At 35.2% G+C, this 25437-nt stretch overlaps 1 protein-coding gene across 7 annotated transcripts in view; it reads left to right on the forward strand.

Annotated features, from left to right (window-relative positions):
• Positions 1–25437, forward strand: part of C2H8orf34 (chromosome 2 C8orf34 homolog) — a 220264-nt gene that overhangs the window by 125299 nt on the left and 69528 nt on the right. For all 7 annotated transcript variants that reach the window (XM_048076998.2, XM_048077002.2, XM_048076996.2 and 4 more), the window contains 3 exons: positions 8126–8211; positions 13328–13401; positions 24677–24797. In XM_048076998.2, the coding sequence (XP_047932955.2) occupies positions 8126–8211; positions 13328–13401; positions 24677–24797 (281 nt within the window). The remainder of the gene's footprint in view (positions 1–8125; positions 8212–13327; positions 13402–24676; positions 24798–25437) is intronic.

Here is a 25437-nt window from a genome sequence, read left to right on the forward strand (position 1 = left end):
ATTTTTATTTAACAGCTCTTTTATTTCCTTAAAGGCTGCATGTGTATGGTAGACTTGTTTTTGACATACATAACTGTCAGTCTGTACAAGGGAAATGGAAAAATTCTGTCTGAAGAAAGATAAGTGTTTGCACGTTTGTGAAAACAGATTGGTATACTTGAAACTCATATAGTAAGTGCATAAGATTTACGTGGAAATTACATCTTGTACATACATACTAATGCATTGTTCCTATGATAGAATTTCTTTTGTCAATGTGGCATTTAGTGCAAGGGGTTAACCCGAAGATAGCCCTACTGTAACTGTAACTTCACTGATAGGGAATAGTATCTGGTTTTGGTTCTGTAGGCAAAATACAGTATAAGATTCTGTGAATTAATGATGTGTCACATCTTTTCTAAGAACTATTGATCAGCTGTAGTTATATTGACTTTTTTTTTTTTCTTAATATCAGGCTGCTTGTGAAAGATAGAACTAGAATGACAGGGTTGGTAAACTTGTAAACATTTTTAAAAATGCTGTTAAATAATCCTAAGGAAAGTAGACTTAAAGGACTTTTTAGTTCTTTTGAATGTACTAGTCTTGATCTGCAGTAGTGTAAGCAGTAGGAGCATATTTGAAAATGAAATTAAGATTACTTTCTGTTTGTCTAGTTCTGAAAATTGTTGTACTGTCTGTTAATAGAGGGTGACATCCATATCGTCCTGTCCTTCATTTGTAGAACTCTTTTTCTTTTCACTGACAAAACACACTTAGCCCCGCTGCAATAACTTAAAAAGCCCAAGGCTTTCCCTCCTTTTCCCTCACCCTCTTTGATGTGTGCCTTGCAAGCTAATTGTTTATTGTGATGGTTATAGATTCTTTCTGTTTGGTTCTACACTGTGATGTATATCAGCGATAGCAGTTGCTTCTGGATGAGAACAATATAGGGAGGAAACCAGCAGCTCATGAGCTTAGGGAAGCTTGTTGGTCATAATTTGAGGCTCTGGATAACAGTTTAATATAGCTCTTAAAGACACACATGCACACGCACACACATACAACTCTTTCACAAGTCCTGGAAAAAATGGTTCACAGGGGAAGAAAGAGTGTTAAGTCTGAAAGGACTGACAAAGACTGTAATTTTTCTCCTGTGAGATAATGGTTTGAAGCCAGCAGCAGATAAAAGATTGCCGTAAGAATGGCTTAATTCCCCATCTTGTAAAAGGATTAGATAATTCAGTCTCTTTATGGATTCCTTACTCTGGGAAATATATTTCCACTTTGGGTTCTCTTCAGAAATAGCTGCAGAGTGTACTTATTTAAATGCACAAAGACCTGCATTCAGGCATTTTGAAAAGGCAAACAGCACACAGAAAAGATTATTTTGCGGGCTGTATCAATGTATAAATTTGCTCAGCAAGTGAATATTCTAGTTTTACCAGCTGAAAATATTATGGATATGAATTATGTATTGATATGGCAACTTTCCACAGAAATCTTTGAAGAGTGACTGGAAAATAATGCTTTTAATTTGCAGAAAGAGAATGGACTACAACCAGAATCCATTTTTAACTGCAGCTTCTACAGATTTGCAAATAATTTGCTGTGTTTCAGTGTGCAACCACTAAGAAATAGTGTCCTTGAGTGCAAAAGTAAGAAACAGATTTTGATCCTTTTAGTATCAATGGAAATTGAGTTATTTTATGTAAGGCTAAAGGCTTTAGGTACCTTAGATCAAAAAATCTGAATGCTATATATCTGACAAAAAACAGAACTGGTGGTAGTAACAAGACTCCTGCCTGTGAGCTTTACACCACCCATTTAAAATGCATTTAAAGGAATTACAAATCTCAGTTGGAGAACATGCTGAATTTGTTACTAAGTTTATTTTCCTACATTTTATTCAGAAATTTTGCTAAATACCTGTATTTATTCATGTGCTCTTAGAACTTAATTTTGGAAATGTTTGCTTTCCTGGAAAATGTTCTGCAGGATAATCCAATAGTCCTCATGATTCATTTCTCTTCAAGGCTGATGCTTCCTGTATTTTGGTCTATGCTGAAAACAGAAGCTATGACACTGATTTTTTAATACAACAAGGTGACATGTTGCAGAGCTTTCCCATTGTTATTTGAAGCTTGAGAAGTGCCAGCCACTCTCATTACTCACTGAATTCACAATCCTCTGTTATTTCCCCCATAGATCTAGGACATTTTTCTTCCATAGTCTCTTGACTTGAAATTTGTATTAACTTCTTTCAAAACCTAATCTTCATTAGGAAGCTAGAGTATGTAGTTAAAACTAATGGAGAGTTTTACTAGCAGAAGAGTACTTTGCCTGTATATTGCTTAATAATATTTATTTAATAGAATATTGTCATTATATTAACTGGTACAGTCTATACTGGAGAACTGGCATTTATTATTATTTTTTTAATCATTACCTGTTGATAAACTAAGAATTTTGCTGGCACAGTTTTAACATTTTTATTTTTGTAAAATACATTAGTAGAACAAATGGAATTGGTCAGAAATTCCTGGCATTATATTTAGGTGCTGGTGAAGCATTGGATTTTACACCAGTATAACTGAGTGCGGAACTTGTAGAGACAGTAAGTCAGGGTACATGAGATCAGAATTTGGATCAGTATGTTTGGGAACAAAGAATGAAAAAAGCTAACTATATTATAGGCAAGTCAGGACAGATGATTATGAAGTATTGTTACTGGTGTGGTGTTGAGGTTGCTAGGGAAAGGTGCGAGAAAACATTTGATGTAACCTAAAAGCATGCGGGGGCTTTCAAGACTTTGCTTGTCTGATCACTGTTGCTATTAATGTCCCTGAAGTTATGAATATATATTTGCTTTATGGAAATTATAATTTAGTATTACGGTGTTATCAAAGAGAGATGTCAGATGAAAATGTGGTGTTTAAAATTACAGAAAGGAAGTAGATGATCTGAAGAAAATAAAAACCAAAAAGTCCTCAGCTTGACTGAGATTTGCTTTGGTTACCAAAAAAAACCATCATCTTCCTTCTGTGAATAAGTTTGGGATATTCTTTAATCTTACAAAATGTGTATTTATTTATTTATTTATTGAGCCAAATTAATAACTACTTCCTAAAAAAAATTAACTTAAAATGCTGAAGTATTAGGATTATTTTTTTTTCAACAAGATAGTTATCCTATCTTTTTGAAGTAATTTAAGGAAAATTAATGATTCAACAAAACAAAATCTCCTTAGTTTAGAGTCCAATGCAAATGTGACACTACATCTGTTTTTTTCAGAACTGAAAACTTTTCTTTGTGATTGTAGCCTTAAAAATGTACACTGATCTTGGGTGAATGTGAAAACAACTTTGCTGTTCTTTTTGCTGTAAGATTTTTTGCTGAACTTTCCCCTACTTCTCACAATGTTTTTCTAAACATTGTCAGCTGAAACCTCAGCAAAACAGATCAGGAATTTTCCAATGAAATGTGTGTTCGTTAGGAAATAATGATTCATAGAAACCAGAATATTTTACAGAAATTATCCAGGTTCAACAAAATTTAGCTGACACAGGGCCGAACAGAGAGAATGGCTAGAGCTGCAGTTCTCAGGCATGTACTTTCTCACTTCCTCCTTGGAGAGTGCCCTTTACTGTCTTAGAACCCCTCAAGGAACTTTTCTTTATTACTAAAAAAGCCAGAAGAAACATTTGTATTGTCTAGAAATAGCAGGTTTTCAGGATTTCTTCTGAAGTGGAATTTCAGAGTTTCTGTTGTTCACCTCTAGGGAACATCAGAATTGGAGCCGATTAGTTCATCTCTAGTTTGGTATTTTAAAACAGAAAAAGTCCCATAATCATTTACCAGAATCTGAAGGCCAGCATGTACAGCGTGATTTCAAAATGCTTGCTTGTAGTTGTTTGTTTGGGTATTATATAAGAGCTTGTCCAAAAATGCTCACCCTGCTTTTGTTTCATTTTCTTTTCTTGTTCTTCTACTTCTTCTTCTTTCTCTCTCTTTTTGGCACCTCAGTTTGTCAGAATAGTATTAATATAAATATAACCTCAATTCTTCTGACTGTGATCAAGCCACCACCCTCCTTTGAGGGTGAATACTGTTTAGTATTCAATTTAACACAGGAAAGTTCCCAGAGGACAACCTCTACCATAAACTAGCACAACGCAATTTATAATGTACATATTTTTAATTGGTAGTTTACACAAAACAGCAAATATTAAAGAGCATATATCTCAATATTCATGTATCAGAAACATTTCTATTTTGTGTTCAGGATTTTTTATTCCTTCTTATTATACCCTGATGTCAGAAAGTACCTATGCTTGTTGTTAAGTGGTTTCAATTATTTCTATGAATCTGATCTTGGAAGTAATTTTCTTTTTTCTCATCCGTTAATATTGCAAGAATGGTGATTACTGGTGAATATTTTTGTGTTGTAGCATCCTGCCAAAACAAGAAGTTTACTTTGGTTTCTTTTACTACTAATTTTAAGAATATCACATGACAACAGTGTCGATATAGAGGACAATCATAGTATATGCTGACATTAGCAATTTAGTGCACTAGAGGAATTCATCTTGCATCTATCTGTATGTGCACACTCAAATATAGACATACCTATAGCTGCTCTTCAAGAGAGACTTTACCTGTTAAAAAGCAGTTTTCTTAGGCATAAATGCACAAACTTCAAATTTGAAAATGCACGCCAACTTTAAGTCATGGAGGAAAAAAAAAATTCAGCTTCCTTGACTGTTTTCTCTTAGTTTTCTCGCCAAATGATAGTTTAGTTCCAATGCCCTATTGTCTGGAAACTGCAGCTGATTGAGGACTACTGCATAGTTTTAGGGAAGGTACAAGTGGAGAAATCACAGCTTCTCTAGTATTATCCTCTCCTTCCATCTCCACTAATCCCATACTTAATAATAATTATAATTAGTAATTTTAATTATAATTAGTAATTATATTATAATTAGTAATTTTAGAATGCTGTTAGATAGATTTTGGATTCAAATAAGGAATTGTTTTGTTGTGTCATCTTGTCTCTTTCTTTTCAGCTTCTAAGTGGGATCATCAATCTAACTAGTCATCTCACATCTTTCTAAAGCAGCAATTACCATAATGTCAAGAAGCTGTACTTTTAATGTCTCATGTACATTGGATATTGATGGGTATCAGAGAGATATGAAAACAAGACCACAAATTCTGTCACATAAAAAGAATGGGGATGTATAATGACATGCCATGCAGCTGATTACAATAAGGAGCAACAATAAACTCATCTGGACTTTGGATACTGTCAGCTTTTATTTCTTGTCAAATACAAGTTCTGAGAAGGACTAGCTTTCAGATAGTAGTGATATGTTTCACCATATATTCTGCTTAAGTAAAATCAGTTGGATTAGAAAACAAGATCACTAGGAAATATATCTGAGTGAGCATATTAGTGTGAATAGTGAACTGTGTTAGAGAAATTAGATGTCATTTCAAAGATTTGCATATTGCCGAGATCAAATCTTCCTCCCACAGGGACCCTTTCCAGTGTCTACTTCTTTATAGCCAGAATTCAAATTATGTAGGTAGCTCCATGTGTAATGCTTTTGGCATAACTAAGTAGCATGTATTACACTATTAAAAGAACTTACTATTGGATTTTAGAAAGTAAAAGGAAGGTGATCTGAGTTTTTCAAAGTTGTCATGAGGCAAAGGATCCACTTAATTGTATGTAATTTCGTGAATAAAATGAGAATCATTTAAATCGTTCATGTCTGGTTTCTTGGGGGGGGGGTGGTTTTATGAAATCTCATAATGGGAATGAGTTACAAAATCTGTAGAATTCTAAAGGGATAAAAGAAGCAGCTCCTACCTACTTCTAGAGATATTTTTTTAGGAGTGCAATATAAGCAGAGAAGGTTGGATTAATTTTCCTTTTAATTTAGCACAGATAAATTATCAGAATTGTTGCGGGCAAGTGTGCATTGCTTCTGTTTCCTACGATTCCATATATATCCTTATACACTTGAATATATGCTTGCAGTATATATATGTCTGTATGTAATGCAGGAGGACAGGTCAGTTTTAATGCAAATGCAAATGATGTGATTTTTGAGGTCTTCCTCCCTTACATGGTTATTTCATTTGGAGTTTTTCTCCCTGTTTGAATATCTTTATGGTAATAGTGCATACCTACTTGTTTCTGTTTTACTGTTGTCTTTAGAAGAGCCTGCTTTATAAGTTGGATTTTTAAAGAATTGGCAAGTAGAGCATTACAAACCAGAAGAATTCATAGAATATTATATAGAAATATTCATAGAATAGTTTTCATAGAATTCATTTTCAAAATTGTGTTTACAACTTCTAAGTTTTACCTTTTTGTTGCCTTAAGAAGTTTTGAGTTCTATGGTAAGAGTCATTATGAATTTATACTGAGCTTTCTGTCCTAAAAGGAAATAAATAAATTATTGGGGAGAAAAAAAATTTAGAAGATATGTTAGATAAATGTGCAAGTCATAAAATGTGAAATTCAGATAGGGCAAATATGGAGATTCTGCTTGGTTTCAAAGGTTAATTCAAAGACTCATGTAAAGCAGATGCAGAGAGTGAGAATACAGAGTGAAAGGAACTTCTTTTAATAGATGAGTTATTTCTTTCCCCAAGGTTTTACTTCAGTGCATTCTTATAATTCCTGGGCTCTGCAAAATTGGCTTGCATTTTTCTTATTCTTTTCATGTCTGAATAAATTCAACTTAAAATAAATTTTATGTAAATGGCAGTTATATTGTGTTAAGCGCTACAGACCATCTCTTCAGAGTAAAATCTGTATTCAGGATTCATAGAAACCTGAAGAAGGATGGTGGGACTCTTGGGATACTCATTTGAAAAACAACAGATACAAGGCCTATTTTTGTAAATTACTGCCAAGGCACTGCAGTCAGCCAATGCAGGAGGAAAGCATGAAGATGATACCTTCAATAAAGACTGGATTTTTCTTTTAAAAGGGAGGAAATACTCTTGTGTGTATTTACTTGTAGTGGGTTAACTTTGGCTAAGAGCCAAAATCCCACTCAGCTGCTTGTTCACTCATTGTCTTCAGCAGGAAAGAGGCAGACATTCTCGTGAAAAAGCTTGTGAGCTGAGATTAAGACAAGGAGATTGCTTACCAGTTACTGTCATGGGCAAAACAAACTTAACCTGGGGAAAATTAATTGAATTTATTGCCAACTGAAATGGACTCAGCTAAAGAGAAACAAGAGTACTAATATTACAATCACCCCTTTCCTCCCCCTTTTCCCAGGTTCAACTTCACTTCTTCATTCCAGACTCCTCTACTCCCATCCACCAGCAGTGCAGGGGAAATGGGGGTTGTGTTCAATCTATAACTGTTCCTCTGTGCTGCTTCACTGTGGCTCTCCATGGTCCATGATTCCTTCAGGAAATATCCACCTGCTCCCACGTAGGTCCTCCAAGGTCTGCAATGGATGCTGGCTCTGGCATGGTCTTCTCACCAAGCTGTGGGGAAATATCTGCTCCAGTGTATGGAGCACCTCCTTCTCTAACTGTGATGTTCCTGCTGCTCTTTCCCACTCCTTCCCTCCTCCTCTACCTGTCTTGCATATCTTCCCCTTTCTTAAATGCATTTTCTCAGAGGTGCCACTGTCTTGGCTTTCAGGCTTAGCTTTGTCCTGTGGTGGGTCCACTGGAGCCAGCTAGAACCATCTGTGTCCTGCACGGAGCAGCCCCTGGTGTCTTCTCACTGAGGCCAACCCTGCAGCCACCCTGCTGCCAACTCATCGACACAGACACTCAGTACAATCCTGTCCAGTTAAAATATTTTTGAATGTAGTGAAGGATGCTCGCAGAGTTTCATATACATGTGATACCACTGAAAATCTACTGTTGTTAAAATGAGTCTTGTATAAATACACAAGGTAGGATTTAGTTGACTGTTTTGTAGAGGTCGGTTTTGGTTATTAAACAATCTGGAATGATATCATTGGACCGTGGATGCTGACTTCTCAGCAAAGCCACTCTTTTAATTAGGTCAGTGGTGTTTAGAGATATGTAGTCAGTTAACATTCTTATGTGTCTTATCTATGGAATGTGATTGCATATGTTTTTGTTCTGTTTTTCCACAATTTAGATTGCAAGGAGATAGTATGGCAGAAAGGCCAGAAGATGTCTCCATGGTATCTCAAACATCTGAGCCAGCAATGCCAGACTCTGATGGTAAGTTATATAAATATTTGGTGCCCATCAAAAAAAAACACCCCACTATCTTGAATTTAAGAGCAAATTTTATGTCTGTAAAAGAAGATTAAACATTTCCAGAGGGTGTTCTTGGGCACATAAACTCAATCATTTACATTTAAATCTGTTAGAAGAGTCCATGACATGTTCTTGGCTGTGGCCAATTAGCACCACAAAACAAGGCATATTTGGGGTCAGTACTCATCCTTAGCAGACACTTTGTATGTTAGCACAGTATTTTGGATGTAGCATAGCTTAATAACATAAACATGGGCTGTTCCTTGCCATCTGGCCTCTATGATGAAGAATGGTCTTTGGAATATTTAATTTAATAGTACAAATGCAGCCACAGGATTCAAATAATATAAAGGAAAAATAAATAATTTCTCCTCCGCTTTTAAACTAAGTATCAGAAATGCTTCTCTGGTCTCTCTGAGCACCACTGACAATTAAAAATTCAATATAAAGGAGTTTATACAAAAACTCTGAAGAACAATTTTTCTCCTTATATCAACATAAGTACATGTTGTGGTAATTTGCAGTCAGGACACAGCCCTGTTTCAGTTTCTGCTCTGGTTGTTGAACAGAACACCTGAAATCTAATGGAAAAAAGCACTTCCTAAGGGCTATCTTGCCAGAGAATGCCCTGCTTTCTTATAAAAGATTAAGTTGATGAAGATTAACTTTATCTTGTCACTGGAAATGGAGACAGAAGGGAATAGATGTTTGGACAGAGATTCTGCAAAGATAAATCTTTCAGTCAATTCCCGTACTTCTGGGCAGAACCAGCTGAGTCCATTAACTGGAAGATTTGATTTACAGTTTAGTCTTCAGTAGCTGCAGACTTGTTAGCCATGTTGATTAATTAATGCAAAACAAATCATAACTAATTTTTTTTTATTATTTTTAATTGTCCTACTAAATGTCTGCTATTTAATGCTATTAGGTAAGACATCAACCTGACCTTTTGTTCATTTACCACATTTCTAAAGCAACATATGTCAACATTAGTAACTAGCGTGTCTTTAAAGATTAAAGGCTTAATGCAGTTATGCCATTTGTTTTTCCTGTCCTCTGTCATAGATCACTTTATATATAATATATATATATGTATATATATATAAGGGGACTAAAAATCTCAAAATATCATGTTCTTACAAGTTTGATGAATATTACCAGCAAGAAAGAGTCAGATTGGTGACTGCACTGAAGCCCTTTGAGAGGAAAGCAAAATTCTTATGTTATGAGAGTAATCCCAAGAAAGGGAAACGGTGCTGGCTTGTTTGGGATAGATTATGGGATATGCAGAATTGAATATGAAACAATTAGTTTTGAACAGGTCTCTGCCATCCTCTTCTCTTCCTGTGTACCCTTGTTCTTGTAGCAGAAATATACCTAATCTGCCATCACTCCCTGAAACTGTAGGCTTATTTATGTTTACTGGGAGCAGAAAGTCAGTAAAATCGTAGCCTGTTGCTAGGTGGCGAAGGCACCAGGATGAAGGAAGGTGAAACTGTCAGAAGATGCTGGATGCTATCTAACAATGAAAATGAATATTTCATGGTTGCATAGTGCGGACCATGGTAGTGCTATAGCCATATAACTTGGGCCACTTAATATGTCTCTGGGTACTCTGTAGTCAGTATGGCAATAGTAAAGAGGGAGAACATTGTCCCTAAAAAAAAGATAGATGAGGCAACAAGATTCGTGTTATTATAACCACGTGTGTTTCACGTCTGTGAATATACATGAACCCATTAGCTATATAGCTAGAAAATAGCACAGCTTCTAGGGCAGAAAGACTGAGGTCAACAGTAAGGTACTACCAAATTTCTGTCAAGAGGCTCTCTCAGAAATGTTCAGCCTTTCAAAGAATATTTTTTCCAAAGATGTTGGCTAGTAATAACTTTTGATTAAAACAAACAAAAACACATCTGTGTTTTACAAGTAGGCACAGGATACAAGCAGGTGCAAAACTCAGGCAGCTGCCCATTCTATCCATCTTTCCTATAAATGCAGCACACTACTTGTTTTCTGTGTATTTAATATTTATTTCCAATAAATATTATGTATGTGAAGAAGATGATAAAAGAGACTTTTAAAGATACTGTTAGAAAACCCTAAATAACCAAAGCATCAAGTTGCACTTTAAATTTTAGTCATGTCCTCTTAGAATGTATTATATCATAAAAAAATAATTAACAGGTTTTGGTTCCCAGGTTTATTAGAGTTTATTTTCTACTCTTGCTTATCAATACCAATGACCTCACTGAGAGAAAACTATAAATTGCAAAGTGCTGATGTAAACCATTCTTTCAGGATTATGCAAGCAAGGTGCTAATGCACAGCAAAGTTGAGGCAGTTTTCTTTAATGATCTCTTTCTGGGTTAGTGAGAAATTGTTAAGCTGTTCGATCTGGAGCATCTCTCTTGTGGATTTCAGATGAACCAGGTTCAGAAGTAATTGGCTGCACATCTGATCTAACAGCCCTTATAAATAAGCCTTACTAAAGCAATTCCACCTAATAAGGTCAATGCAATAGACTATGTAAGAAGATCATCTGCAGCACCAGGCACAATACTGACTCAACAGACAATCTGGACCTGACTCTAATTAACCACTGCACTGATTTCCCTCTAGTGCAATCCTGCTGAATTGTGCAGAGTTGTGTCTGATCTAAGCAGTAAAAATGAGAGACAGGAATCAGGTCTTGAGATCGGACAGCACAAGATGCTCTAACACTGCAGTTTCTTTTTACTGTGTAATGATACCCATCAAAACTGTTTCTCTTTCCCATTGGACCATTTCACAGGAAATAACTAAGGGAAGAATTTAATAGCTAGGTTCCTGATTTTGATTAGTAGAAGCAACTTCTGTGACTGCACTGTAAACTTCCCGTGTAGATAACAGTATCAGTCCAGTCTCATGGATCAGTCCTCCAGCAAGTCCTCCTCTTGTTCTGTACAGATAGGGCTGAGGTTTCAAAAGACAGACACTGCAACAGGACTGATCCAGTAAAAGTTTGTGTCTGTCAGGCTCTATATTCTTCTCAGTGTGGGGGGAGTGTACAGGTCATATACATGTGTATTTTTTTGAACTTAGATATAAAGAGATAGTATCAGTAAAAGCATGTGTTCATTTAACCCCAGTTGCCTATAAGTACTGTAGGATCTTGTTTCACTTGTTTCAGTCTCTTTTGCTGGCAAGTACAGTGCCCTTTGAGTGAGAGCCATGATGTGAGGCAGAAAAGAAATTGCAAATAAGATCTTTGCAGTCAGTGCATTCTTGTAGAAGGTTTAAAATACAATACCTCATTAGGGAGTAAACTCTGAATGTTGGGTGAATGTAAAGTATAAACCTTTAAACTTTTAAAACTGCCCAGCATATCTGAAAAAAGCTGTTTGCAACCTGAGCTACTCTTCAGTGCAGTATGCAACACTACATATTTCTGAGGTGTGGGCAAAGACTTGTTTGTTTTGTGGCTCTTCCTCGAACAATATATTTGGACTGAAACTGATGGGTTATATTGTGCTATGCCATGGTATGCATGTGATATTTCCTATTCTATTCTGTTATTAGATCTACAGATTATGCTGTGATACATAATATTTAGTTTGCTAAATAAATTTTGCTAAGCAAATTTCACATCATACTTAATTCCCTATCAAACAAGAGTCACTGGTTTATATTGTTTGTAGTTAACCAGCTCCCATTTCTACCTGATACATGTAAAAATACTAGGATATGTAGCTTCAAAGTTCATCTTTCCTTTAAAGTGACAATAAAGTTTAAAGTTCAAAACAGGCATTTGGATGTGGGGGAAAAGTTTGAAATTGGGGATGTTCAATAGAAATAGGATTGTAATTAACACGTACAGTTCTATTCCAGAATGAACTGCATGACTAGGGTAAAAAATTAAAAAGGATGAAAGTATTCGGGAATTACAGTTGTGAACCAGACACAGCAGTGGCAAAAATGTAGCATCATCTCTAAAATCCTGAATAGTTCTCTGACCACTTGTCAACACTGCATCATTATCACCTCTTCTTCCTCCACTTTCATTTGCATTTGCAATGAATGTGGTAACAACAGTTGCTGTATTTCAGTACAGTTCAGTTTTTATAATAATAGGGCACTTTGGAAACAGAAGAACATCCTTACTAAGTGTCCTCTGAATAACAGCAGAACTTAGAAAAGATCAGGGCATCTTGGTTTTTAGATGGTTTATGAACAGCATCAAATTGCCTAGTGGACTGACAGGCAAACAGTGAAACTGCATAGCATGTTACTTGGATATTGCTTTCTCTGACATAGGTAGGGGAGGTTCAGGCTGGATATTAGGAAAAGGTTCTTTACCAAGAGGGAGCTGGGGCACTGGAACAGGCTCCCTGGGGCAGTGGTTATGGCACCGAGCCTGCCAAAGTTCAAGAAGCATTTGGACAATGCTCTCAGACACATGGTCTGGTTTTTGTGTGGTCCTGTGTGGAGCCAGAGTTGGACTCGATGATCCTTGTGGGTTCCTTCCAACTCAGGATATTCTATGATTCTAGCTAAATAAACTGTCTTTTAAGTCATTACATATGTGACAAAGAAACATTCTAGATTGCTCAGCAAATTTTGTTGTTTAACAAATGTGACAGTATGGGTAAAAATTATAGCCTGCATGGCTTTTAAACATTGCCTAAAATGACTGAAACTTCTTATTTCAAACATTTTAACTATATCCTAACTTGTTTAACTGAATTAATTACATTTGTTTTAATAGATTTTATTAAAACTGAAGATCCGCTACTCCATTGTGCAAAGGACAAACAGTTTTTAGTTTTAATAGAAAAATAATAACCTACAAAACATCTGGCAGTGGAAGGAAGCTTGCTTGTCACTCTGTTCATGTTAGAGATACTGTTTCTCATTTTATTAAGCTTATAAATTAAAATTAGCCATAAATTAAAATCCAATGAAGTGTTAACTGAAAAGTAGTACTTGTATGGTAGCTACATGTGCCTTCCCAGCAGTTAATTTATACGTATTTTATTTTCAAAGTGACTAACAATTATTTAGTGTGATTTATGTTTCTTCTACCTCTTTGGAACAGCTCAAGTACCTGGGGTTGAAACACTTATGGAAGATATTGACGAATTCAAGAGTGCCTCTCAAGTGGCAGGATCTGTAAGTATCTTCCCATATGGGAAATCCTGTAAATTTTAAAAATAGTTTGATAAAAATTAGACTGTACGTAAAGATAAAAGTTGTGCTTGCCAGCAATGTCATCCTAAACAAGGAAAACTTAATTTGTCTATCCCTTCTGAATATTCAGTTCTATGGCAGTTTTAATTTTTTTTATTCCAGGAAGGGTGATATTTAGAAATCTATTATTATCATCCCATGTGAACACATACGTTATTGGCCTTACATGTATAGCTTCCATTGAAAGCTCAGTCATTATATACCGTGTCTGTACATCCTTAAATATTTCTTTAATGGTTAAATATCCATTTTAAGAGTTTTATAATATGCAATATTACAAAATAATTTAAATTTTAAATTTTCTTATGAAATTTGACATAATATCTTAACTATAATTCAGCTTTTTGGTAATGTTTACTTGGAAACTGATAAGCAAGATATGTCTGTTTAAACTATGGCTTTTTAAGAATAACGCAATATTATGTGTGGTGATATTTTCATCAGTTCTCTTATTTTAAAATTTAACAATTTTTGAAAATTTATATAATAAGAACTTCAGAGCTAGTTGTATTGCATCAGAAATTTGAATAAAGTTAAAGAAGGACTTGCTTTTTTTTTTTTTTCCCTCAGGCAAATTACTTGAAAAGACAGTAGTTATTTGTTTTTACAAACTTTCAGACAGATATAAGAGGAAACATTAATTTCTGTTCACTCATAGCAATTCTGTTTTTAGCACACTTTAATATTGGTAAGATAAGTGAGACTAAAGTCTGAGTATTTGTTGGCTAAGTTTTTTTAAGTATTTTTTGGGCGGTATTAAAGAAAAAGGGAAAATGACACTGCAGACTGATCCTGCAGTCTTTCAGACAGCTAACTGCTAGTAAAGCTAAAAATACTAAACAATCAAAAATCTATAAAACACTTAATATATTTCAAATCAGAGTTATCAAAGTAGTTGGCAGACAGGGAGTTCCTGTTTAATTCCTAAAGATCTTTGAGAACATGGACTGCCAGAAGCTCACAGAGCATTTGTGGATATTGGGCAAAGGGAATGAGGAGCAGAACTTCAGTAGCCATTGTTTTCAGCTTCTCACTCAAGCCTCCTTTCTGCTTCTTTTCACAGCAGTGAACAGAGAGGTATAATAAATTTTGCAGCACTTTCTTATGTTTTTACACATGATGTTCTTATTGGTTTGGACCCATGGCTACCAGCTTTGATTTTTCAGTTCCACAGACATGTAGCATAGGAAAAAAGGAACAGATAAATCGAATTACATGGAAAAATAAAAAAAAAAAATAATAAGGAAAATAAAAGATCATTATAATTCTTAGCAAAATCTTGCTGCAGAAATATACACCCTTCAGCTGAGTATTTTTAGACATATGCTGTGTGTACACATGCTTATAAACAGACATCTCTCATTTAATGCTAGTTCTAGGTGTACATACTTGTACTGGGCTCCCCAGTAGAAGAGGGACATAGAACTACCAGAGCAAGACCAGAGGAGGGCTACTAAAACGATTAGAGGACTGAGCACCTGTCATACGAAGACAGGCTGAGAGATCTGGGCCTGTTTATCCTTGAAAAGAGAAGGCTGAGGGGAGGCCTCATCAGTGTGTATAAATATCTGAGGGGAGGGTGTCAAGAGGATGGAGCTGGTCTCTTCAGTTGTGCCCAGCAACAGAATGAGAGGCAACGAGCACAAACTGAAGCACAGGAGGTTCCGGATGAATATGAGGGAGCACTTCTGTACTGTGAGGGCAAGAGAGCACTGGGACAGGTTGCCCAGAGAGGCTGTGGAGTCTCCTTCTCTGGTGATATTCAAAGCCTGCCTGGATGCCATCCTGTGCAATTTGCTCTAGGTGATTCTGCTCGGCAGGGGGGTTGGACTAGGTGATCTTCAGAGGTCCCTTCCAACCTTGGCCATTCTGTGATAAAGTTGCCTAAAGTAGTAGACTGCCAGAGGCAGTGAAGTTGACTGGACTGAATCCCTGAAAGCCACACAGGTGACTGCTGTTAACTGCCTGTGCTGCAAAAAGAAGTCAAGACCAGAAGTTGCAACTATTGCTCTGCCTACCCAACCTCTTCCTGAGGGCAAGGGCAACTAGCTTCCCTTTCCTGAGCTCTTGGAAAAATTCCTTTGTCTCAGTTACTAAGGACCCATAAGCCAGTAACTCTTAGTTCATCTGCTTTTGGCTTTTGTGTTTTGGATCTTTAAGCTATTGTGATTAGCTTAAATCATACTGATTATCAGTGTGATTAGCTGATTATGTAATTTTCTCTCTTTAAAATGACTGTTATGCAAAATAAGATTAAGCTGTCAAACACTGTGTTTGCCTGTACCTATATCTTCTCAAAAAAAAAAAAAAAAAGATCCAACTACTGTTGCATTTTAGGGCTCTGAAGGAATAAAATTTTGTTCCGTGGTCCCCTAATAACTTCCAGTGAGACTTATTCTGTGACAATCTTCACGTACAAAATATAGAGATTGAACTGAGGTTCCCCTTAGGGAAGCTATGAAGATTACATTCATGCAATGAATTCTCACAAATTCTTTAAAAGAATAAGAATTATGCCTGAAGAGGGCCTCAGAATTAATACCAAAATACATTTTCATGAGTATACATGATTTTCAGATATTATATGAGATATGAGTTACAAGGTAAGGCAGAAGTAGAATAAATATGGTGTTGATCGGACACTTCTCATAAATTGAACAAATTGGTTCATGACATTCACTCAAATGTGCATATTACCTCTAAAAATTCCTGATCTAGGTGAAGATATTCCATATTTAATACTGGTACTGTGTCCCACTAGGGTAATATGAGTCTGTTGCTAGTTAAACTGGTAATTATCGTAAATTTCTCTCTACTCATGTATCCTTGACTAATCTTTAAACGTGCCTTGACCTTCAGAGAAGTGTTTTGAGAAAAATTGTGGGATAAAGCCGCAAGAATTATGGAAGAGTATTTTTAGAAAGTCTTCAGAAAAGAGCTATACGGGTTATATTTTTCATGTTCAGTATACAAGTCCACACATAAGATCATGTGAAGGCTAATGCAGCCTCGATGCCAATAATAAGAAGAGATACGCAACGTCTATGCCTATAACATTGCTCAGTGTAATTTATACTATGATTACATTATGATTTTCTTGTAATGTTGTATATTTTTGGTATTACATGTCTGGAGGCTGGAAATTTTTGTAATTAGACCTTTTCTCTTTAGTCTTTTTAACAGAATCTTTTGCTAAGCTTTATTTTTCTCAAAGAGAGTTGATATTTGAAAATCAGTTTGAAGTATTTACAGGAATCAGCACTCTTCCCAAGGGTTTTGCAAGGACACAAAGTGGAAGCAAGCATTCAGAATGTCCTTAGAGATTGTGGTTTACTGAAGGACTCTCTCTTTTTTTTTTTTTTTTTTTTTTTTGACAAATATTTAGTTTAACAAAAAGTGTTAGGCAAGATGCAAAGTTTTTTTTGAGATTTTTTGCAGTGGGTTTTTTGAGTCTTATTCTACTTTACATTTGTGTAAACAAGTTTTATAAATATTTGGCTAGAAATCTTCAAGAAAACACTGAACGGAAACACTAGGGAAAAGTTAGGTCATCTGGAATTCTGACAGTAATGGAAAAGTAAGGTATCTGGGGAAGCAACTATATTTACAGTAACTAACAGAAAGAAGCAGGACAGATGCAGTGGGCAATTCACACCAAGTAGCCTTTGCCTTCACTCTGAGCTGCTTCTTTTGCCAACTGAATGTAACAGGACTCATACTTACTGTTTTTATTCATGTGAATCTTTGCATTCACTCATCTTGCCTGTCATACACACATGAAAAGGTGTATTTTTCTTTGCAAATTATCCATGTAAGGCAAACCAACCCAAGTACAACAGAAAGAGGGGTGGGGGGGTGGGGAGAAGAAAAGTTGTTCAACTGCAAAAGGCATTTTTGCATGAGAATGCGTTGGGTTTTTGCTTTTTATTGCTGTGGGAAAAACACTCTAATACATTGTTTTATAGAGGTGTTCTGATTTAAATATATTCTGTCTTGTTTTCTCTACTCCTTTGGAACTTCTCTATTGCTTTCCCAGATGGAATATACACAGGATTTTCTTTGATAAATACAGAAATTCCTTAATGGGAATTCAGCTTGTGAAATGATTTGAGGCTTCATGCACAAGGAAAAAATAAACTTTTAATTCATGGTATTGATACATGTTGAATACAGCTATATTCCAGTGATGTGTAATTTTAATTGTAATTGATAGAAACTTTCTTAGGCTTTCCCTCATTTTCTCTGGGAACAATACTGGGAAGTAACAATATTTGTATAAGTTTGACTATAACCAACAATTTTAGATCACCTAAGCTTCTGTATTTAACTAAATATTATTTGCTGGATTGGGGTCACTGTTTAGCAATTAGAAGGTTAGCCATTAAAATAAGTATTTTAAGGTTCCCATGACTTCTGGCACAACAGCGGTGTGATTCTGAGGTAGCATGAATTATAAAGGTCATATTTATATACTATACATCCAGAATTAGTATATTTGCATACTTTTTTTTTTTTTTTTTCAAATCTAAGTTCACTTTTGTAAGTATGTGGAAATTCAACGTATTTTAAATTAAATGCCTTGAAATTCTTTGGTCTAGAAGTAATCTATATGAAACAAATTTCATAAAATGGATATGGCATTTTGAATGTACAGTTGCAAAGCAATAATTTCTTACTTAAAATATTCTCTTTTGATTTGGAGTGCACCTGAAGTACTCAGGTATTCTTATCAGTATTCTTTCTCACTTCTCACCTGCTCATATTCTATTTGCTGACATCATTTTGGTTATTGCAAAACCTAGCTCCCCAGGTGCTGGCCCAAGCCCTGTGACACATGGCATGGCTGCCTAGTGTCCCTGCGGAGACTTCAGCCCTTGGCTGTAAGGACAGCTGACGGAAAGCCCTGGCCCCTCACAGGTTCAGTTCCATTAGCCCCACTGGCAGGCATTGCATGGGGTTGTGGTTGGCACTTCAATGAGATCTTTCTTGCTGTAGACAGAATGGCAAATGTGTTCTGGACTGAAAATGCTCATAATTTAAAATATTTAATCTTCTAGCATGTAATTTTAAAATGAAAGAATTTTCTGAACTTAAAAAAAATACATTAAAAATCTACGAATGCCCTGTTTTTACCTGTCTAAAACTTTGGTATCTTTGGTGTGACAAATTCAAAATTATTAGTCCAAATAACAGTAAGTAAAACAGGACTGAAACTTAGAAAATAATTATTGTAGTTATATTTCAAAAACTGAAACAAATGTTATTACCAGGTGCCTATGTATTTCCTCCTTCTCTCTTGCCTGTAAACAGAAAACCTATGTGTAAGTTAACCCAAACTACCATTTTTCTAGGGTAAAGTTTAGTGTAAAATATTCTGGCTGGCTGCCATGGGAAGCAGAAAGCTTATAATTTCAATTACACGGCATTTCAAGTAGAACAGGCCCTAATGTGGGAGATGGGGATTAGAGGTGGCTGCCAATATTGCATATGAGCTCTAAGGAGGTTTATTATTTTTACAGTACCTAAAAAATCATGTTGACAAGCTCACCTTAAGTGCTCGAACAGACTGTAGTAGCTGAAAGATTTAAAATTTGGTGAACTCTTACAAAATTATGAATGTTGTGTGATTAACCTTCAAACAAAATATTGCATAAAAGTTCAGCTGCTTGAATAACAATTGCCCTTGCCAGCTTCTTGGTCAGATGGAAAGGACATTTGCAAACAAATTGTTGAATAAGTGGAATTTTTTGCACTGGGAGGAATCTCTGTCAAATATTTCTGTTTAAGCCATTCAAGCCATTAAACAAAGAAATAGTGGATTATACAAGAAAACTAAGTGTGGTGGTCTTTCTTACAATATTATCTCCTGAAGTTACCAATAAAATTTGCACTTGATTAGCAAAACTGTGCAGAATATATAGTTTTATATAGAATAAAAGTTCAATCAAAATATGTAAGATATATATACAACTTGTGAGGAGCTCAGGATTGAATTAGATTTCACCTCCTTTTTATTGTGGTTATCTATATTTTTGGTGTGAATATGCAATTCATCATTAAAAGGTAATCTTTAAAAATGCAGAAGCACTGTCTCTTCTGAGGTGGGGACTCTCCCTGCACCTGAAAAAGAGAATGTATGTTTGTACATGGTCGTGCCTGTTGAGTACCTGGGCGTTTTAATTTGAAGTAGGCCCAAATGACATAGAAAAGTAGCATTGCATTGTTTCATAATACTTTTTATGGTCAGCAGGAAGGGGTAGTTTGTTTTCTAACAGGCATTTAATTTCCAGATGATGTTGTAGGTAGTTTGGAGGCCTTCCTCTTGGCCTCAGATATTCTGAAATGTTGCACCTCTGCAGAACTGCCAGGGCGTCTGTGGGTATTACAGGCCAGCCCATGTCGTTTCAGCTCAAGGGTAAGATCAAGACATTCACATCTGCACTTTTTTTTTCTAGGGATAAAAGCTATATGATGTATGCCATCAAAATGACATTGGGCTGCAGATTGAAGTACTTATAATGATCTTGAAAAACTTTCTTATTCTTATGACATCCTTAATAGTATTTGTGTACCACCATGACTTTCCCAGTAAGCTACAGTGTTTTCCAGAAGTTCAGGGAACCAGTGATGAGAGACATTGCCTTCGGCTTTATCTTTTGTAATTTATGTTTTAGGAGTAATTTGGCTAAGTAATCTAAGTAAAGAATGCACTAATGAGTATATTGTTTGTGAAGAAATAATGATGTTATGTAAAGAAACCAATTAAGAAATTGATGCACAGTTGACCTTAAAAGTTGACAAATGTATCCCAAGGGTTTTGAACATATTTCTGGTGCAAAGAGACATTACCTTACCTTCAGAGTTTGAAGGTGACATGAACAGGGCCCAGAGCTGTTTCTACAAGTTAAAAAGGCAAGGATGTCTTTCAGGAACATCCTCATATTTAGATTTAAAATCTTGTTAATATGATAGGCCATTTATAAATTTTGTGCTAATATTTACAAAGCTTAATGAACAATCAAGGTCAATTGCAGTTTGGAAGATACTGAAGGCATTGAAAAGGACTTCTTGTATACGTATACTTTATGCATACATACTAAATTTTTCAACCACTTTCAGTCTACTGTCATTATCATTAAAGTCTGAGGTAACCCACATGATTGTTTTATCTCTGCTGTACCTGGCCAGTAGACAAAGGACACTTTTCAGTAAAGTGGAATAAGAAGGTTTAAATAAATGGCTTGCAAGTCTGAATCTCTCCTAAATGAGATATCTGAACTGCTGCCATTCATCCAGTGGAGAGAAACGGTAACACTGAATTCTGCTCTAGCTGTGTGAATTCATTTCTTCTTGCTAAAGCATTTGAACTGACATGCTTTCCGAACTTCCTTATTAACATCCCTTGCTTTCAGCTTGTACTTATTGTTTAGGAATAAGTCTGTTGCATAAATTGCTGAAGGAACAGAGGAATCTTGTCTGTGTTTATGTATTATGCACTTAAATGAACTCATAGTCTCAAAATATTAAAAGATATTTTTTATGTTAAGTATATATATATACATATATATATATATATAAAACATTACTTGAGCCTGCCTACAAAAAGAATGAAATATTGTTACTTATAGCCCTGAAATATCTAGCATCAGTGAAGGAGCAAAAAACTCATTACACTGCAGTTTTAATGTCATAATAAACTCTAATTGGTTTTGTTCGTTTGTTTTTCAGATTTTCCAAATCATTGTTATTTTCTATTGAGTGTTTAATTGTAAGGCAGTATTATAAGCACATCATTTACCATTAAATTAAATTGCTACTATTAAATATCTCATGTATCACTACTATTAGAATATTATTTTGGTCTTTTGAAATGCTATTCTGTGACAAAATGCTGTCAGTTTATGGTAGTACGTACTACAAAAAAAATATGCACAGTTTACCTAGTTATAAGAAGATATACAACATTATATAATATATAATATAATAACATATTTTGTTATAACAAAAATTGTTATAACTAGATACAGTATTTGGGGAAAATAATTGTTCAAAAATTACCTCACAGGGTGTTGAAACTCTTTATCTGAAAGGGAGTTTGAACATATAACAATATGCAATGGTAGAAACTGAAAATATGTGAATGTACTACTTTTAAATCATACACAATATTAATACTTATTCTCAGAAAGAATGTATACATCTGTGTTACATCCAGAACTGAACACAAATTCTGTTTGTTCTTGTAGTTGTGTGTGAACATGATGAAGGCAGACACAAGCATTATTAGAATATATGCGTGTACTGACTTGGTGTGCCTGTATGTGCTTATACATAGGCATATCTTTGTGTCTTAAATGAACTTATACAAGATTTTAAAATCCGAATAGAAGCATACAAAGATATTGCTGATGTTTGATGATGGTTTAGTGGGTGATATTGATGGTAAGGGGATGGTTGGACTAGATGATCTTGGAGGTCTTTTTCAACCTTAATGATTCTGTGACTGTGATTCTGTCTGTGTGATTTGGATTCTCCAAACTGAACATGATTTAATTTAAATATTATTCTTTTTTATTTTTTTAATGTGATGATTACCATTAAAAATCATTTTTCTCCATTTATTTTAGTTTCTATTATGGGCAGTAGGCTGAGATGCTTTCACTCAGATAGTCACCTTAGATGGTATGTCTTACATTATTGCCGTACATAAAGGAAATAAGTATGACAGAGGAAAAGGTGGAACGTAAGAAGAAACAATAGACATTTGTTGAAGTGAAAGATTTCTCCATTTTATATACAGAAAATAGAAGATGGAGGGTGAAACCCTCTCAGCAGGCTAACATTTGTAAATCTATGTGTTTGGATGTTAGAGAGTTAGAGAAAATCCATAATTATTTGTTTATGATAAACTTCAATAGAGTTGAGAATAATAGACAAACAATTTGGTCTTCAAGTATTACCATAGCCCACAGACGAGTTTTTATTCTTTATTTCATCAGAGTTATGTCTTTGCATGAAACTGTATAGAAAGAGTTCACCCTTATAACCTTGGGGATTTTTACCCTATAGTCATTGATGCCCTGATGTTTTTTTCCCCATTAAGAAAAGATACGCTGTTGAATTTGTATAAAAATGGCCTCTTTCCCCCATAAAAATCTGAGGATCAGAGGATGAAAAAAATAGGTTAAAAATCAGAATATTAAATTTTTGTTAGAGGGCCTATTACTCATTCCCAACTCTTATCTTTTTTCCTTTCATTTCAAGGGAATCACTCATACAATAAGTTACTATTCTATCTAGAGGTAGATACGGAGCAACTAATATCTGTTAGAAACAAAGAGATGTGAGTAAGTTAATACAGGTGACATCAGCAAGCCAGGTTATGATTTGGATGGAGAATTCACAGTTTGGACTGAAGTGGAAAATTCTCAAAATCTCTTGGGGAAATGGGTGAATAAAGTATAGCGATATGTCTGAAATAAATGTGTTTGCAGGATTACTTCTACTTCCGAGTAATTTATGTTTTATTCAGCTGTATATTTACCTGAGATTAAATATGGGTAAATTTAACCAGAGTAGAACTTCTGTAAAAAAAAAAAAATCAATTGGCAAATCAAAAAATGTCAATTGTGTTTTAAGAATGTTGTGAATTACTAAGGGTAGGATTACATGCAGTATGACCTATTTCATATGCAAGAAAATATGAATAGTGGTTTTTTTTAAGTATGGATGTGGAACTTCACAGTATAGCTGTTGCTTTATGAATATAAATCTGTGTTAACAAATTAACAAAAGACATTCTTCACGGTCATCAGTGGAGTACAATACACTGTTTATTAGAAAATATTTTAAAAGATTATATTTATAAATTATATGCCATATAATAGTTTACTTCTGTTGAATTATGCTTAATTAAAAAAAAAAACAAACATCATCAACAACAAAAAACAAAACACAAGGCAGCTACAATGTTTGCAGTTAAAGCAAATTGTGGGCAAAGAGGATAGCAAACTTTTGATTTTGTGTTCATCCTTTGAACCATAGTATACCCCTTGTATGCTGTCAGAGCCCGGCCAGGAGAGCACCGCCACGTGCTGCAGCTTTGCAGGATCCCACTCGTCTGTTGGTGACTTCGGTACAGCCCGGCGGACTGCAGCAGCAGACCTCTGTGTGCCTTCCCTAAATGGGGTCACCAGTTTGGGTCTCCCTCCTCTGCTTAATCATTCTCCCTGTGATTACATTAGCTTAATGCCTTTGAAACCCTGGCCCCTCTCTAAATTTGTTTGACATTTACTGGAAGATTAAGAAATTAGTAAGAGGTAAATGATGATGAGACCACTGCATAAGCTTTATTTCTTTGGGAAACCAGAGAAAGCAAGAACCCCCCTACACTGCAGATGAAATGTTTTGCTGAAATAATAAAGTAAAATTTATTTCAGATAGGCTGTTAAGAATGCTTTAATTAATGTTTTTGTTCGCTGTTTTTATAACCAAGTCTTAAGCATTCCATCATATACTTCTAGCGTATTTCAAGGAAGCATATAAAAACTTACTGAGTTTACCTCATAGCATTATATTTTAAAACCATTTATTGAAATTACTGAATGGGTTCCAGAAAATGCAGGTAACTTTTGAGTACCACAGCATTCAATAGCGAAATGATTGTGTAGGCGGTATGTTTGCCAGCATCTGTTCCAAATGGCTACGTTGCCTTAATGATTTAGTTGCTGTTCCTGAAAGGAGTACTTCTTGCAGTGATAAAATAGCACTGACAATTTTGATTAGGAAATTCTGTGATGTTCCCAGAAGTGCTGCTTTGCAGAGATACTGTGCCAAATGTTGTGGTAATTTAAAGTAAGTGCAAACTCCAATGAGTAACTGGAATTGCACAGAATGTAAACCATTGAAGAATTTGCCTTGTTAAGTTGTCTCAGTGTGGAACAAGAGCTTGTGTACGTGTATATATTTGAATTACTTTAGAACTGTTGATTTTATGCAATGCCTACTATTTATGTTATTTAAGGTAAGAAATTGTATTTTGTACTTTTTGCATATGAACATTATATATTAATTCTGCACAGTGTACCCCACCAGATTCACTATTCTAAATGAGGTCTCATCCCCTTTTTTAAAATTGTTTTGCATATAAATATGAAAGTACATTAAAAATATTCCAATGTATTTTTATCTATGTAAGTCTCAGCCAGTTTGGACCCTGGATGCCATGGGTGTGAGACCTGGAGGTTCTCCAAGACAGAAACTCTTAAAGGACTCCTTAGCAGCAAAAGAACTTCAGACCATGGAAAAACATCTAGCTGGTATGTATGGTAGTAAAAGATAATAAAATATCCTCACCTAACTTTCTATGTCAATATTTTAGACAAAGGAAAAGACAATCTTTTTTCAGATGCTGATAGAAAATAGGTAAAAACTTTATTATTGCCCTCAATGAAGAATCAGCTCAGAGGACCTCAGATAATAATGCTGTGTTTTTGCTTAGCCTTATTTTTCTCATACAGTTGCAAAAGGTGAAGTGTCTGTGGTATCAGCAAGTCTCCCTCTTTCAGTTCTTTCACTAAGTGTGACGTAATCAATTAGTCCTATCCAGTACTAGGATGTCATTTAGATGCCTGACTTGTGACTTGGACTACCTGTGCAATGATGAAAAATAGTCCTGTGTTTCACATACACTTTCTTAAGGAGCTTGCCTTTCTCTTATGAACATGTTGTGTAAAACTGACTTTTTAACATTGGCACAAGTGGGTGCCTACGGCTAAATTAGTGAGTAACATCAACTGTCAGCATATACCTAAGTACCTTGGTATTTGAAAACAACATTTTCACAAAATCAGATTTTGAAGCAATCAATTTTCCTTTCCTTCCTTACATATGGCTCAGTAATACTTTTGTCTAAGATCCAGGCTCTTGCGTTACTGTATCTGCTTTATATCACATGCA

This window comes from Anser cygnoides, chromosome 2, assembly GCF_040182565.1.
Source record: "Anser cygnoides isolate HZ-2024a breed goose chromosome 2, Taihu_goose_T2T_genome, whole genome shotgun sequence".
NCBI lineage: Eukaryota > Metazoa > Chordata > Aves > Anseriformes > Anatidae > Anser > Anser cygnoides.